A 13,287-nucleotide genomic window follows, 5' to 3' on the forward strand; every position below is an offset into this window, starting at 1 on the left:
TTAACAGTTTAGATTGTTAGAAGGCCCATTGACTTTTTTTACATTTATAACTGCATAAAACATGAGTTGATATTTGCATTAATCTGAACACAAGGCACACTGGAAATACAAATTCACTCTCTGCCATGAACTGGAGCTTTAGGAGCATATAGCGGCTTTTCCAGTAACTGCTGTACACAAAGCAAAGCTCATATAAGCCTCACATTTTATACAAGTACACAAGGAGTATTTAAAGACCCTTGGAAGCCCTGTATTTAAGATAGCCCAGGGTTTCCTCAGTTTCTTAAAGAAAAGTCAACTTATCACTTTTTCCAGTTGATGCTTAAGAAACATGTCTTATTACTGGTTGCTATTGATCTTTTTTTTAATTACAATTCTTTGATTAAAAAAAAAGTCTTTGCCGTAACTTTATTTTAAAAGCTAAAAACCAAACAAAATTGGATATATTTACTCTCCTTTTAATAGTGTTTATGACCCTCATTTATATATTTTCCTTCCTATACGTATCTCTGACCAAATATTTGTTTTTCCTCTGTTTCTTTCTGTAGTTTTGAACCTCACTCTGATAGATCTTCCAGGCATAACTAAAGTACCAGTGGGAGATCAGCCCCCTGACATTGAATACCAGATCAGAGATATGATCATGCAGTTCATCTGCAGAGAGAATTGTCTCATCCTGGCTGTCACACCCGCTAACATGGATCTGGCTAACTCCGATGCTCTTAAACTGGCCAAAGACGTAGATCCACAGGGTGAGTGAGAAAGAGCGGTTGTGTTTGTCCTCAGTTATATCCTCTCTTGGCAAACTCTTCATAGTGTCTTTTCTTCTTGTTTTTCTTCCGGTTCTACTTGATCTTTCTTTCAGGCCATCGCACCATCGGTGTGATCACTAAGCTGGATCTGATGGACAAGGGCACAGATGTCAGGGACGTGCTGGAGAACAGGTTACTGCCGCTACGCAGAGGTACAGTGCACATGTAGAAATGTGCTGTCAGCAGAGGCCCAGTGCAGTTTGGTCTAAGACCTGGGCCACTGCCAAGCAAGTCTAGCTGCGGGCTATAGTGGCTAAAACAGGGCCAGGTGCAGAGTCTTCATGCTTCCTGCTGCTGCTTTAATGCATTAGACACACAGAAGTCCAGCCATGGAGAAGAGTTAAGACACTCTGGAAATCCTATTCCTCAGTCATTTATGCAGATCGCATACAGACTTACTCCTAGTTGGCTTTTTCTTTTTTTGCTGTGAAGGGGTCGCAACACTGCTGAACTTCCAAGAAATCACATTTCCCAGCTCAGTATATTTTGCCATAACAGAGTTGAGCTCTTGCTTTGGCTAGGCGAGGTTTTTTGACTCCTTGTCTACAGCAATATTTAAAGAACTCGACAATTATTGAAATTACGAATGTGATACGTTTACACTGAGCAGTGCAATGCAACGTGTGTAAAAAGACTGACAGGATGATCGGTAATTATGCCCCCACTGAATGTGACAAATGCCTTGTTTGTAATGTGTATTATTGTTTTGGTGGCATAACATTTCCGCCACATGCTTGCGGTAATCAGCCACTCACAATGCACTGAATAGCTGGCCAATCAGAGCACACCTCACTTTTTTAGAACAATGAGCTTTCAGGAAGGCGGGGCTAAGAGGAGGAACAAAAATGTACAGTATGTGGAAAATAATGTTTTTTAAAAAATCAAACAAACATTGCAATAAACACATTGCATTACACCAAATGCACAAAATAATGTTCTTTTTAGCAAAATCATGACCCTAATATATATATATATATATATATATATATATATATATATATATATAAATATAATTTTAATATATATATAATAAAACATTTTTATGAAAACGTTCACCCAAAAATGTGTATTTTGTCATTAATTACTCTTACTCATGTCTTTCGTAAGCTGTAAAACCTTCATCTTCACAAATTTATAAAAAATACCCAGAGCTTTCTGACACTTTATAGACAGCAATGTAACTGAAATGTCCCCAGGCCCAGAAACATCTAGCTTAAAATGTGACAAACATATATCATAGTACTTTCATGAATGGTGCTAAAAGGAGAAAAATTTTGGAGAAAAGGTAAATAAAATAAAATTCTTATTTTTGTTGTCTTTGCGCATAAAAGATATTCTTGTAGCTTCATAAAGTTACACTTGAACTACTGATTTCACGTGGACTATTTCAACAATGTCTGTAATACCTTTCTGGGCCTGGGAACATTTCAGTTACATTGCTGTCTGTGGAGGATCAGAAAGCTTGTAATAAGGCTTTGCTATAAAACACAGTAAGAAAAAAATCTTTCCCTTCTATTATATTTAAGTCTAACTGTTATGACTATAGGTTATATTGGTGTGGTCAACCGTAGTCAGAAGGACATTGAGGGAAAAAAGGACATCAGCGCAGCTCTTGCTGCAGAAAGACGGTTCTTTAAGTCACATCCTGCATATAGACACATGGCAGACTGCATGGGCACCCCGTACTTACAGAGACTCCTCAATCAGGTAACGACAATAATACTACACAGAATATATCTGAAATACATAGTACAGCACAGATTTAAAAAAATGTAACTATACATTTCTTCTCTTTTTTCACTTCTAAATCTCTCCATCTCTCTAGCAACTTACCAACCACATTCGTGACACATTACCAGCATTACGCAGTCGACTACAGGGTCAGCTTCTGTCACTGGATAAAGAGGCAGAGGAGTACAAGTGCCTGAACCCAGATGATCCCTCGCGCAAGACCAAGGCCTTAATGCAGTGGGTTCACACACACACACACACACACTCGGAGAATAAATAAGCATGCACAGACGAACACAAACAAACACGGACGCATACACGCTAGTCTTCACCTAATGCAATAAGCAAGACATTTGTTTACAGCCTAAAGAACAAACCGATCGCAGATAAGATCGGAACGGAAGATGCCACACACACAAACACATTCTGTTTCTTTGTTGTTCAGGCTGATACAGCACTTTGGGCTGGATTTTGAGAAGCGGATCGAGGGGTCTGGGGATCAGGTGGACACCGTGGAGCTTTCAGGAGGAGCCAAAATCAACCGCATCTTTCATGAGCGTTTTCCTTTCGAGCTGGTTAAGGTGATTTTTAAGATTATTAATTACTTGAATGCCATTCAGAGCTCAGAAATCAGAGCAAATGCTGATTACCTGTTCACATTCCTGTACATCAGATGGAGTTTGATGAGAAAGAGTTACGAAGGGAGATCAGTTACGCCATTAAAAACATCCATGGCATCAGGTACATGTCGCAAACACTTATCAGATGATTTAAAACGGCACTCAGTCACTTTCTGTTTTCATTGTGCTTGCCGCAGTCATCTTAAACAAAATATTTTCATACATAGCCTTTTTGTATGTATTTCTCTACCTCTCCTACTTTTTTATAACGATATATATTCAGATGTTATCTCCCTGACCTGCTTTTTTTCTCTGCTCCGGCTGGTTCAGGACAGGCCTGTTTACACCCGATATGGCCTTTGAAGCTATAGTGAAGAAGCAGATTGTGAAGCTTAAAGGGCCCTGTCTTAAATGTGTAGACATGGTGATCCAGGAGCTCATCAACACAGTACAACAGTGTACCAACAAGGTACAGCATCCTCTTATACATGCTTTTGTGAGAGAATGGATGCACATAGACGTATGTAGGGCAATTATATGATGCTACAGAAGTGTATAATACGTTTCCATTAAATTCAGTGTGTTCTTACGTTACTTTACTTAAAAGTATGCTACAACAATCTTTATATAGTGTTTTGCATGAACCAAGTGATCAGAAGAAAAGGAAAGTCATTTGAATTTATTACATTTTAATAAAAGATTAACAAGACAAACTATTTTTATTATTGGAATAATGTGAAATAATGGTTCTTTTAAAAGAGTACATATTACAGAAAATATATAAATGAAAAATATACTATGAAATATTATTATATTTTATAGCATATTTTTTAATTATATATTTTCTGTAATATGTACATGTAAAAGTGCAATATTTTATTGTATAAATATATCATAGTAGTTTATAATTTGTATTATAAATTATATTAAATATAATTAGCTTTTTGACCAATTTAAATTGGACTAAAATACATCTTATATTCAGTTTAGTTATTCTGTTTTCTTTGAAATATAGTTGAAGTGCATTTATGTCATGTACTGAAGAATGTATGATAAATTAAAATGTAGTGAAGTATAAAGTATGGCATTCATGGTAAATTAAAACAAGCTTACAGTTATTTCCATGGTGAATCACTTGTCCTTTGTTTAAATGTTTTTATAATTACACATCTGTAATGATGAATTTGCAGTTTAATATATTTAAAATATATTAACTTTAAGTTGAAGTATGTTAGTCATTGCATCGAATGAGTGTACTTTGTATAATGCAGTTTAAACATAAATACTTGGAACTACTTTAGATATCTCAAGATTTGAAGTACACTTCAAGTGCACATACAAAACAACTAGGCTTTTTAAACTTTTTTTTTTTTTTTTTTTGTCCACAGTTAGAGTCCTTTCCAAAACTGCGAGAGGAGACGGAGAGGATAGTGACCACACACATTCGGGAACGAGAGAGTCAAGCCAAAGACCAGGTCAGACGGACACCTGCACACAACCTTTCTAATTAACCTCTCTTTTTAGTTTAGTTGTAGTTCATTGGAAAAAGAACTTTATTACTGTGTTATTACAAACGGCTGTCTTTGTTCATTGTACAGGTTTTACTCTCACTAGAGATTCAGCTCTCTTACATTAATACAAACCATGAAGATTTTATCGGGTTCGCAAAGTAAGTCTTATATAACACATATAACAACGAGAAAAAAAATGCGTTTAAGAATATAGCATGAAAGATTTTCCTCCACTTACACATCTCCTTTCAGCGCTCAACAGAAAACCAATCAAACAAGTAAGAAGCCTTCAGCTGGGAATCAGGTGAGTCGCAGTGGTTTATGAGCTGATAATATGGTATAAATCAGAAAGCATCAGGGTTCGGACAGTCCTTTACTGGAAGGGAGTCTCTTTTCTGCTCAATCTCTGTTGCTCTTTTGGCCATGTGTCTCACATTAGATAACATGTGGCTTATGTGTATGTCTAACAGTTTTTCATATTAATCTTGCTCTCTATGGCTTGTGTTTCTATTTGAAGTGCTGTAAATGAATGGTCATTTTTTTTCTATTTCTCTGTGATGGCTGTTTTTGGCCCGTTCCTTCCTTCCTTCCTTCCTTTCTTTCCTTTATCATAATTGATAAAACCTGGTAGAACTCAAAAATGGCCTGCATTTCTTATTCTTTATTGACTATTTTGAGTGGCAAGCAAGAAAAGTTTTTGTAAGGAGTATAATTTGTCCCTTTCGTAATAAATGTCTCTTAAGCACCAAAACAGCATGTTAGAATGATTTATGAAGGATCATGTGACACTGAAGACTGGAGTAATGATGCAGAAAAGATCATAGGAATAAATTACATTTGAAAATGTTTAGAAAACAGTTATTTAAAAATATTTTATTATTATTATTACTACTACTGCTACTGTTTTCCCACAAATTCTCATTAACCATCAGCAGTTATACAACAGTAGAATATGTCTAAAAATGTATGTATTGTAGTAATGGCAGTCTATTAAACAACTGTAATAAATGTTAAAATACACCGAAGTATAGCTACAAAGCATTAACTTTGTGTGTTCGCTTGAGATTACTGTAATAAAATCAATTAAAGCTATGACTGAAAGGATGATTTAGATGATCGTACCACTCCAAAAAAAAACTTTTCTTTGTTTTAATTATACACGGAAAAATGTTTAAACATTCTTGAATCTTGTAACGTCATAATGCTGATCTATGTTCATATCTCCTCCACTGTGCTCTGTGCTACATATAAGCTGTTTGCTCTACATGTCTAATCTTTACTAATTTAATCCTTCCATTGCTTAGAAAAGGATTTTGTATTCTTTGTGTTGGTGATATAGCAACATTTCACAAAGTTGAAGGAATAAATGTGGAGTGGCAGCGTGCCAGGAGAGATGCCCATTCACACTTGTGCCATCTTAATGCTTTTATTCTCTCCTCTCTGCTGATGTTTTAGGGTGCTGCCCCTCCTCCATCCAGTCAAATTGTACGAGTCCAGTGTCTGTAAGCCTTACCTACTGTCTACCCGTGTCACATAGTCTCTTTTTATGTTTGTGGCTATGTATGTATGTGTATATGTCAGAGAGCCTCTGAACACATCTCTCTCTTTCCCGCTTTATTTTCCACCCTTTGTCTGGTGCTGCTGTCACATAAATCAAAGACATTCTGAGACTCAGAAATTCAGATTTTTATGACTCTGCTAAAACACTCCCCGAACGTTGTTTTACAGTGTGTTTTTCATGCATTACACTTCCCTAAAGACTCCTCAATCAGTGTATATGCACAACAGTCCAAAACATGACTCATGTGACCTTTGAACGCTTTTTCTGAATCCTGATTTGCCCAGCGGTGTCTTTTAAATCTTAAACCACATTCTAAAACCTTTTTCTGCTAAGTACCTGCTTTTTATCCTCCTGTTCATCGTTTTAATGTCTCTGAATCACTGCAGTGTATAACGTACTGTCTGTGAATGAACCTCCTTACAGTTTGCAGCCCTGTAAGTACTCGAGTAAACAAAGTGGTGTGTATGTGGGCGCTAATGTTAAAAACAGGTTGGAATCTTAAACTTCTCTTTGATCTCAGTCCATTTGGCTTGTGTGTGTGTGTGTGTGTGTGTGTGTGTGTGTATGCGTGTGTGTGTTGCAATTTCTGATTCTGAACAAAAATGGTGCGTGCTGCAAACATGGGGTTGGTACAGTCACAAAATAAAGTTTTTGGTTTTTGTTTTATTGTTTTTTTGGAGGTTCATTTGGAACAGTAGATAAAGCAAAACGTATCGAAGATGTTTTTATTGTTTGTTTGTTAACGGAATATTGTATCCACTGACCATATGTATGAAAACAAATACATCCTTCAGTTTCGTTACTGTTTTTTTCCAAGGTGAAGAATAGTTCATACTAATTACTAAACACTGTTCATAATGTTGTTAAACTGAATGAATGACTCACAAGATAAAACTCTGTTTTTAAAGTCATGATCAGCTTAAATCAGCCAGAAAATGACTCATATTTCCTACGGGATGTTTTGGACCTCTTCCCCTCCTCTCTTTGCCATTCCGACCTTCTGTTTCCTTGTCTTTCTTCACCCCCACCCTCTCATCCCTCCATTTATCCAATGCCCACTAGTTTTTGTTGTTATTACTTAAGTTTTCTATCTATCTATCTATCTATCTATCTATCTATCTATCTATCTATCTATCTATCTATCTATCTATCTATCTATTAATTAATCAAGCTATCTATTGTTCTATCATTCTATTGTTTTGTTTCACTAATATAAATACCAAGTGAATTTTAGTACCCGATTACAGATTTGACTACTTCTTTTCATTTCAACTTCATCTTTTTATTTCTTAAAGGACCAGAGAATCTCATGCTCTGCCTGTGTTTTTGAACCCAGACCTTTCACCTCTGACTTTTGCCCCTCAGGTGATTCGCAAGGGCTGGTTGACCATCAACAACATCAGCCTGATCAAAGGAGGGGCCAAGGAGTACTGGTTCATGCTCACCGCAGAGAGTCTGTCCTGGTTTAAAGATGACGAGGTGAGTAACTGAAGTAGAACATGAAATGTACTCTTTCATTCCTTTAATGACTTTATGATGATCATGGGAAAATACATTTTTCAGTGGTCTGCTTAAAGTTCCCTGTCAGGTTGTGGTGGAACTCATTGGCCGGTCTCTGTGTCAGTCACACTGTGTGGCCTGTCAGGCGGGCTGCCATCTGTCTGCCTGTCTGTGCCTGCTGTACAGGTGCAGGAAGTTCTGCACAGCAAGTGTAGACAGGCAGACAGACAACGCTCTCAGTCAATGGCAGCACAGCCTGCTTCTCCCGACCGGAAGCAAAGCGGCAAGAAAGAGAGGACATAAATAATGTGTTACTAATATACAAACACGCATGCCCTCTAAATGTGGTTCTATTTACATCATTGCACATTTAACATACATTTACATGCTTTTCTTATTCCATTCTTTAAGGATAAACCGATGAGTGTCTGCTGAGATTTTAAAATGACACTGAAAATTCATAGCACTTTTAACAAAGATTCTGGATTCTAAAACTCTTGATTTCACTTGTATTTCACTGTTCTCATTTTGATGAATCCCTCTTTTCCTCCTTTGCTTCTTATTTTACTTGCTCCCTTTTCCTGGTATACCCCCACCGTCTCTCTCTCTGTCCGTTGGGAATTAAGGCATTTGGTCTGGATCACCCTGACATAGCTGGAAGCCCCCCAAGTCAAACTAACACACAAACACACACACTCTCAGACACACATGGATATTGATATACACAGAATCTTAAACACACACAGACGCAGACACACTTATGCTTACCAGTCGTCCTGACTGCCAAATGCATGCGACTATATAAGCAAACACTAATTTTAATGAATACTGAAACTCAAAACCCGCTCAGCACTTCAAACGGAGGAATTCGTATAAACACTGGTGTATTTTTCTGAAACTCGCACACCTTCAGGCTCAAAATATTCAAATGCAAACACATCTAAACTCCGAATTATAAACTCTGGTAGATTAAAATTATGGCTTCTTTTAAAATTAGCACTGAATTAAAGATGAGTTTTTAAATATTAGAGGACTCCAGAAGTTGGCTGGTTTTACAGTTCCTCATGTTCTGCTGAATCCATTATTTCTTTGTAATATAAGCGTGTGCAGGATTTCTCCAGGACTTTTCAATTCAAGAATCACATTTAAATTTGAAATTCAGTTAATATTTGACACACTTTTCAATACATCCATCTCTTCTCCTGTCTATCTTCTTTACTTTCTCTTCATTTCATTCTGTCTCTGTGGTTGGCAGTCTCACTGGGGCCATACACATTCCTGGGTGGAAAATTGTAAGACTTTGTCCAAACACCATCCAGCCTCCTAGAGCCTGCCGAAAAAGAGAGAGAAGAGAGGAGAGAGGAAGAGATACAGCCCCTCACCCCTTTGCAGCAGATCACATTGCAGTTCTCACACATGTGCACATACATATTCCCGCATTCTTTAACCTTAAAAACTTCGGTACAAAATGGCATCAGATGTTCCCTTCCTTTCTTTAAATCTGTCCCACTTCTGATAGGCCGAGACTGCTGGTTTGGGTTAATCAGCGCCCAACACTAAACAGACACACATTCCTGCAGTCTTCCCTCTCTCTCTTTCTGAGTCGAGCTACATGAGGGAAAACAGATGACTTGTGCATTGCTCCACTTCTGTTAGCATTCGGCATAATCGCTGTCTTTTCACCTCTCGTCTTTGCCGTGCAAGTTAGCATGCATACATGCGACGATTAAGCTGAGATTTGGAAAACTGCTTATCGAAGCCTACGAAGGGCCTTCCAGTTCAACGGAGAACTAGCCAGACACCTGGAGTTTTGATATAAGCCATAGGCGTGCACGTCTAAGCCTAAGTACATACGTGTTTGCGGTATTGACTACAAGAACAGTTTTAGCTACACATGATGTGGCTGATATGATGTATGTGCCGCCTTGTTCAGTGGACGATCATCTAAATTCAAGCTGTCAATCATCAAGGAACCGCCAATTTTGAGTCCACAGAGACATGCAGTACCAACACTGGTGTAGATAACAAACCAAACATAGCAGAGTCTGACTTTTCACCTGCAGTCGTTGAGTTTGTGTGTGTTTTAGCTGGAGTTTGAGTGTTTGCTTCGGTTCTCCAGCGATGTGAGTCCATGCACAGTCTAACCAATGTGCAGACTACTGTACACCAGTATGATCCTGAACAGGTAGTCTGAACACTGGGATGACGGAGCAGGAGATAGTTCCAGCCCTCTCTCTCACTCTCTTTCTCTCTCTCTCTCGCTTTTCACCTCTTTTTCTTTATCTACTTCAATCACTCAGTCCAACCCTGCTGGCCTCGACCTTCACAGGAGGCGGTAGAAGATGCAAAATAAACAGGACAGAAATAGACTCCATTGCTTCTATCTCATTCTCAGTTGGGATGATGTAGAGGACGGTGAGAGGCGCCCCAGACGTCCGTTTACCCATTTTCGACTTTCGCGGTCCCATCTCGTCCCTGGCTGCCTTTTTCCCGCGTTGGTTTGCAGTATCCAGCCTTGACGTGGCACATTCGACTCCCACAGCCGCCTATCTGGCAGGACGTTCATGGAAGGCATAGCAAAAAAGAGGGAATGAGGAGTCAGAGAAGGAAGGAGAGAGAGACAGAGTGAGAGAGAGAGAGAGAGAGAGAGAGAGAGGGAGGGACCCCACTGGCCATATAAGGGTTGATGGGACCCTTGGGGAATAAACTTTTGGAGTGGTCCGTTGTTTCTCAATTCCTCTCTTTCTTTCAATCTTTTGGTCTGACTCGCTTCTATCCACTCCTGTCTTTCTCCCTCCGTCCTCTCTCGGTACTCCCAGCCATCCTCCGGACTTCCCTGCCCCATCTCTCTCTCTCTCTCTCTCTCTCTCTCTCTCTCTCTCTCTCTCTCTCTCTCTCTCTCTCTCTCTCTCTCTCTCTCTCTTTCTCACTCGCTCGCACACTCTCTCACTAAAGCGGTACCAGATGTTGTATTCTTAACGCCAGCCTGTCATTTCTAACTTTTTTTTTCAGCCTCTAAAAACTCAGGCAGGAAGTGGGCCCCTCTGGAATGAAAAAAGAGAGAAAGTTTTTGAGGGGAGCAAAAAAGGAGGGGTGCAAGGAGTCAAGGAGGACAACGAGAGATAGTGTAGTAGTAGTTTAAAGGAATACTTTCCCAAAAAGTACAAATTCAGTCATTGTTTGCTTACCCTTGTTCTTACAAATCCCTGTTTTTTTTTGAAGAAGAAGAATGGTTGCACATCTCATTAATAATTCATAATGATCTGAGCCTGTCAAGCGCCACAAAGGAAAGTAAAAGTGCTCCAAACAATGGTGCTTTAAATTCTTATAAAAACACTTTTTTGTAAGATGTATACTGTAAAAAAAAAAGTAATGTAACATAAATTAAATTCCTGTTTTTTATTTCAGTAGATTTTAAAAAGTAATTTATTCCTGTGATGCAAAACTTAATTCTCAATATTATTACTCCATCCTTCAGTATTACGATCAGAAATTATTACACAATGATTTGATGCTCAGCTAACATTTATTATCATAATTACATAGGAAACTGCATTTGTTTGAAAAAGATACATTTCGTAATAAACATCTTTCACTTTTGATCAATTACATTATTGCTGAATAAAAGTATGCATTTCTTAAAACAAATGTGTCAACTGACAAGGACTTAAATTTCAGTACGGTAAAAAAAGCAATGATACTGTATGGTTTCAGAAGACTTGAAATACAGTGCACAAAATGTATGGAACTCCTTATTGGTTGTTTTTGGTGCTTGTAAACTCTAAGATTATGTTTTCTTTTGGTTGTTGTGTTCTTCAAATTCAGAAAACAATGAGGTTTTTGAACATTGTTAGATGGCCTAGTTGATTTGCAGAAAAAATTCCTACGCAGGCAGTCCGTCAGACTCAATCACTGATAGTGGCATCACTAGGCTCTTTTACCCCTTCTGTTTTTCATTTTTGCTCTTTTTAGAGTGTTTCCCCTCACACTTTCATCCCTTGTTCTTCTCTTTCTCTCCCACATCTCCTTTCCGTTATTTGCAATGTAATCCAAGCCGTTTCCTGAGACCCCAGCCCCTCCTGTACAGACAGAGGGAGGAGAGAGGTGGAGAGGGGGAGCTCTTTTTTCTTTTCTTTTTTTTTTTCAGACGAAATGTTGTGTTTTAGAGCCTTGGTCCGAATAATGACTTCCACATGTGGGCCCTCACTCTCTATCTCTCAATTCCTCATTCTTTTTCCTTCTTTATTTCTCAATTCCTTACTCAAAGAGTGAAAACTTGTGGCTTCTCTTATGTGCATTTTTTTTTTTTGGTTTTGTCCTGGGCCTGAAGCCATCCTGAGGATGATCACATGGATCTACAGTAGATTTTTTTTGTTTGTTTCTTGGCTTTCTTTCTCATAGTCATCTTCCCTAGTTCACACCATTTTAGAATTTCGGTTATAGAGATAGTTCAGCCAAAAATGAAAATGGATGTAATTATTTAGTCACCCTGATCAGGGGTTGAAGCTTTCAAACTTAAAAAAAATTTGTGGTCCATACAACTTGTGTGCTATATTTCAAGTCTTCTGGGGCTACAGTGAAAACTAAACATCAAACCTTATTCTCATTTCCTCTTAAAAATAAAGGTTTTAAGATTATTTGTGTGTGTGTGTGTTAATACCACAATAAAAATGCACAATGAAAATATTTCAGGGATGTTTCAGGGATGTTAAAGCCATCAATGTGAAGAACATGTCAAGTCTTTTTAAAACAATCTGCGTGTTCGTTAGTTTACAAGAGACATCTGCTTCTTCTGATATTTGTTTTGAATGTAATTAATTGGTTCACAAAAGTTGTCTGAATGATTTTGTTCATGAATTATGCATAAATAATGACTTCGTGAAGATGGAAATTTCCGTTCTCTGTTTATTTTAATTAAATGTGCATCCAGCACAATCTTAATAATTTCTTCTTTTGTTTCATGAAAGGCAACGTCACACAACCAACTTAAGAGTAAATTATGACAAAACCAATTTTGAGAAACGGTTTGTTAAAACTGTACTAAATCCTATTTGGATCTTGTATTTAGAATTTTAGAATTTAAATCATATTTAAATTCTAAAAAAGTAGGCATGCTAGGTAGGTAGCTCAGTAAGGCTCAGTAAAGATATCCATTGTCTTCTCTTATTTTCTAGGAAAAAGAGAAAAAATACATGCTTCCTCTGGACAACCTGAAGGTGCGAGACATAGAAAAGGGCTTCATGTCCAGCAAGCATGTCTTTGCCATCTTTAACACTGAGCAAAGGTCAGTTTTAGCACCTACACACATTTTGAAAGAGAATGTATTTTCAGAGAATGTTTTTTTCAACTTTAAAATGATGTGAAGATCAAACTCTCAGAGTACATGCCATATGAAGTAGATTTATATTGTAGACATAGCTAAAGAAGAATTCAGTCCCTCTGAGTGACCGGTATGTGTGTGTGTGTGTGTGTGCATGTGTGTGAGAGTGTGTGTGCATGTGTGTGAGAGTGTGTGTCAGCCATTAGCAGACGAGCAATAAACAATCCAGTAA

General features: G+C 37.9%; 1 protein-coding gene and 1 long non-coding RNA gene across 5 annotated transcripts in view; one reads left to right on the forward strand and one right to left on the reverse strand.

Moving 5' to 3' along the window:
* Positions 1–13,287, forward strand: part of dnm3a (dynamin 3a) — a 35,592-nt gene that overhangs the window by 7,309 nt on the left and 14,996 nt on the right. For 2 of the 4 annotated variants that reach the window (XM_043220243.1, XM_043220245.1), the window contains exons 5-17: positions 549–752; positions 866–964; positions 2,359–2,519; positions 2,638–2,780; positions 2,989–3,124; positions 3,217–3,284; positions 3,494–3,632; positions 4,552–4,638; positions 4,762–4,832; positions 4,927–4,978; positions 6,130–6,159; positions 7,601–7,714; positions 12,910–13,019. In XM_043220243.1, the coding sequence (XP_043076178.1) occupies positions 549–752; positions 866–964; positions 2,359–2,519; positions 2,638–2,780; positions 2,989–3,124; positions 3,217–3,284; positions 3,494–3,632; positions 4,552–4,638; positions 4,762–4,832; positions 4,927–4,978; positions 6,130–6,159; positions 7,601–7,714; positions 12,910–13,019 (1,414 nt within the window). The remainder of the gene's footprint in view (positions 1–548; positions 753–865; positions 965–2,358; positions 2,520–2,637; positions 2,781–2,988; positions 3,125–3,216; positions 3,285–3,493; positions 3,633–4,551; positions 4,639–4,761; positions 4,833–4,926; positions 4,979–6,129; positions 6,160–7,600; positions 7,715–12,909; positions 13,020–13,287) is intronic. The other 2 variants (XM_043220244.1, XM_043220246.1) reach the window with 1 other exon arrangement.
* LOC122325283 lies at positions 8,070–10,546 on the reverse strand. Its single transcript, XR_006247279.1, has 2 exons — positions 9,793–10,546; positions 8,070–9,065 (listed from the first exon to the last, which is right to left on the reverse strand). It is a non-coding gene; the product is annotated as an uncharacterized LOC122325283 (long non-coding RNA).

This window comes from Puntigrus tetrazona, chromosome 20 (assembly GCF_018831695.1).
Source record: "Puntigrus tetrazona isolate hp1 chromosome 20, ASM1883169v1, whole genome shotgun sequence".
Taxonomy (NCBI): domain Eukaryota; kingdom Metazoa; phylum Chordata; class Actinopteri; order Cypriniformes; family Cyprinidae; genus Puntigrus; species Puntigrus tetrazona.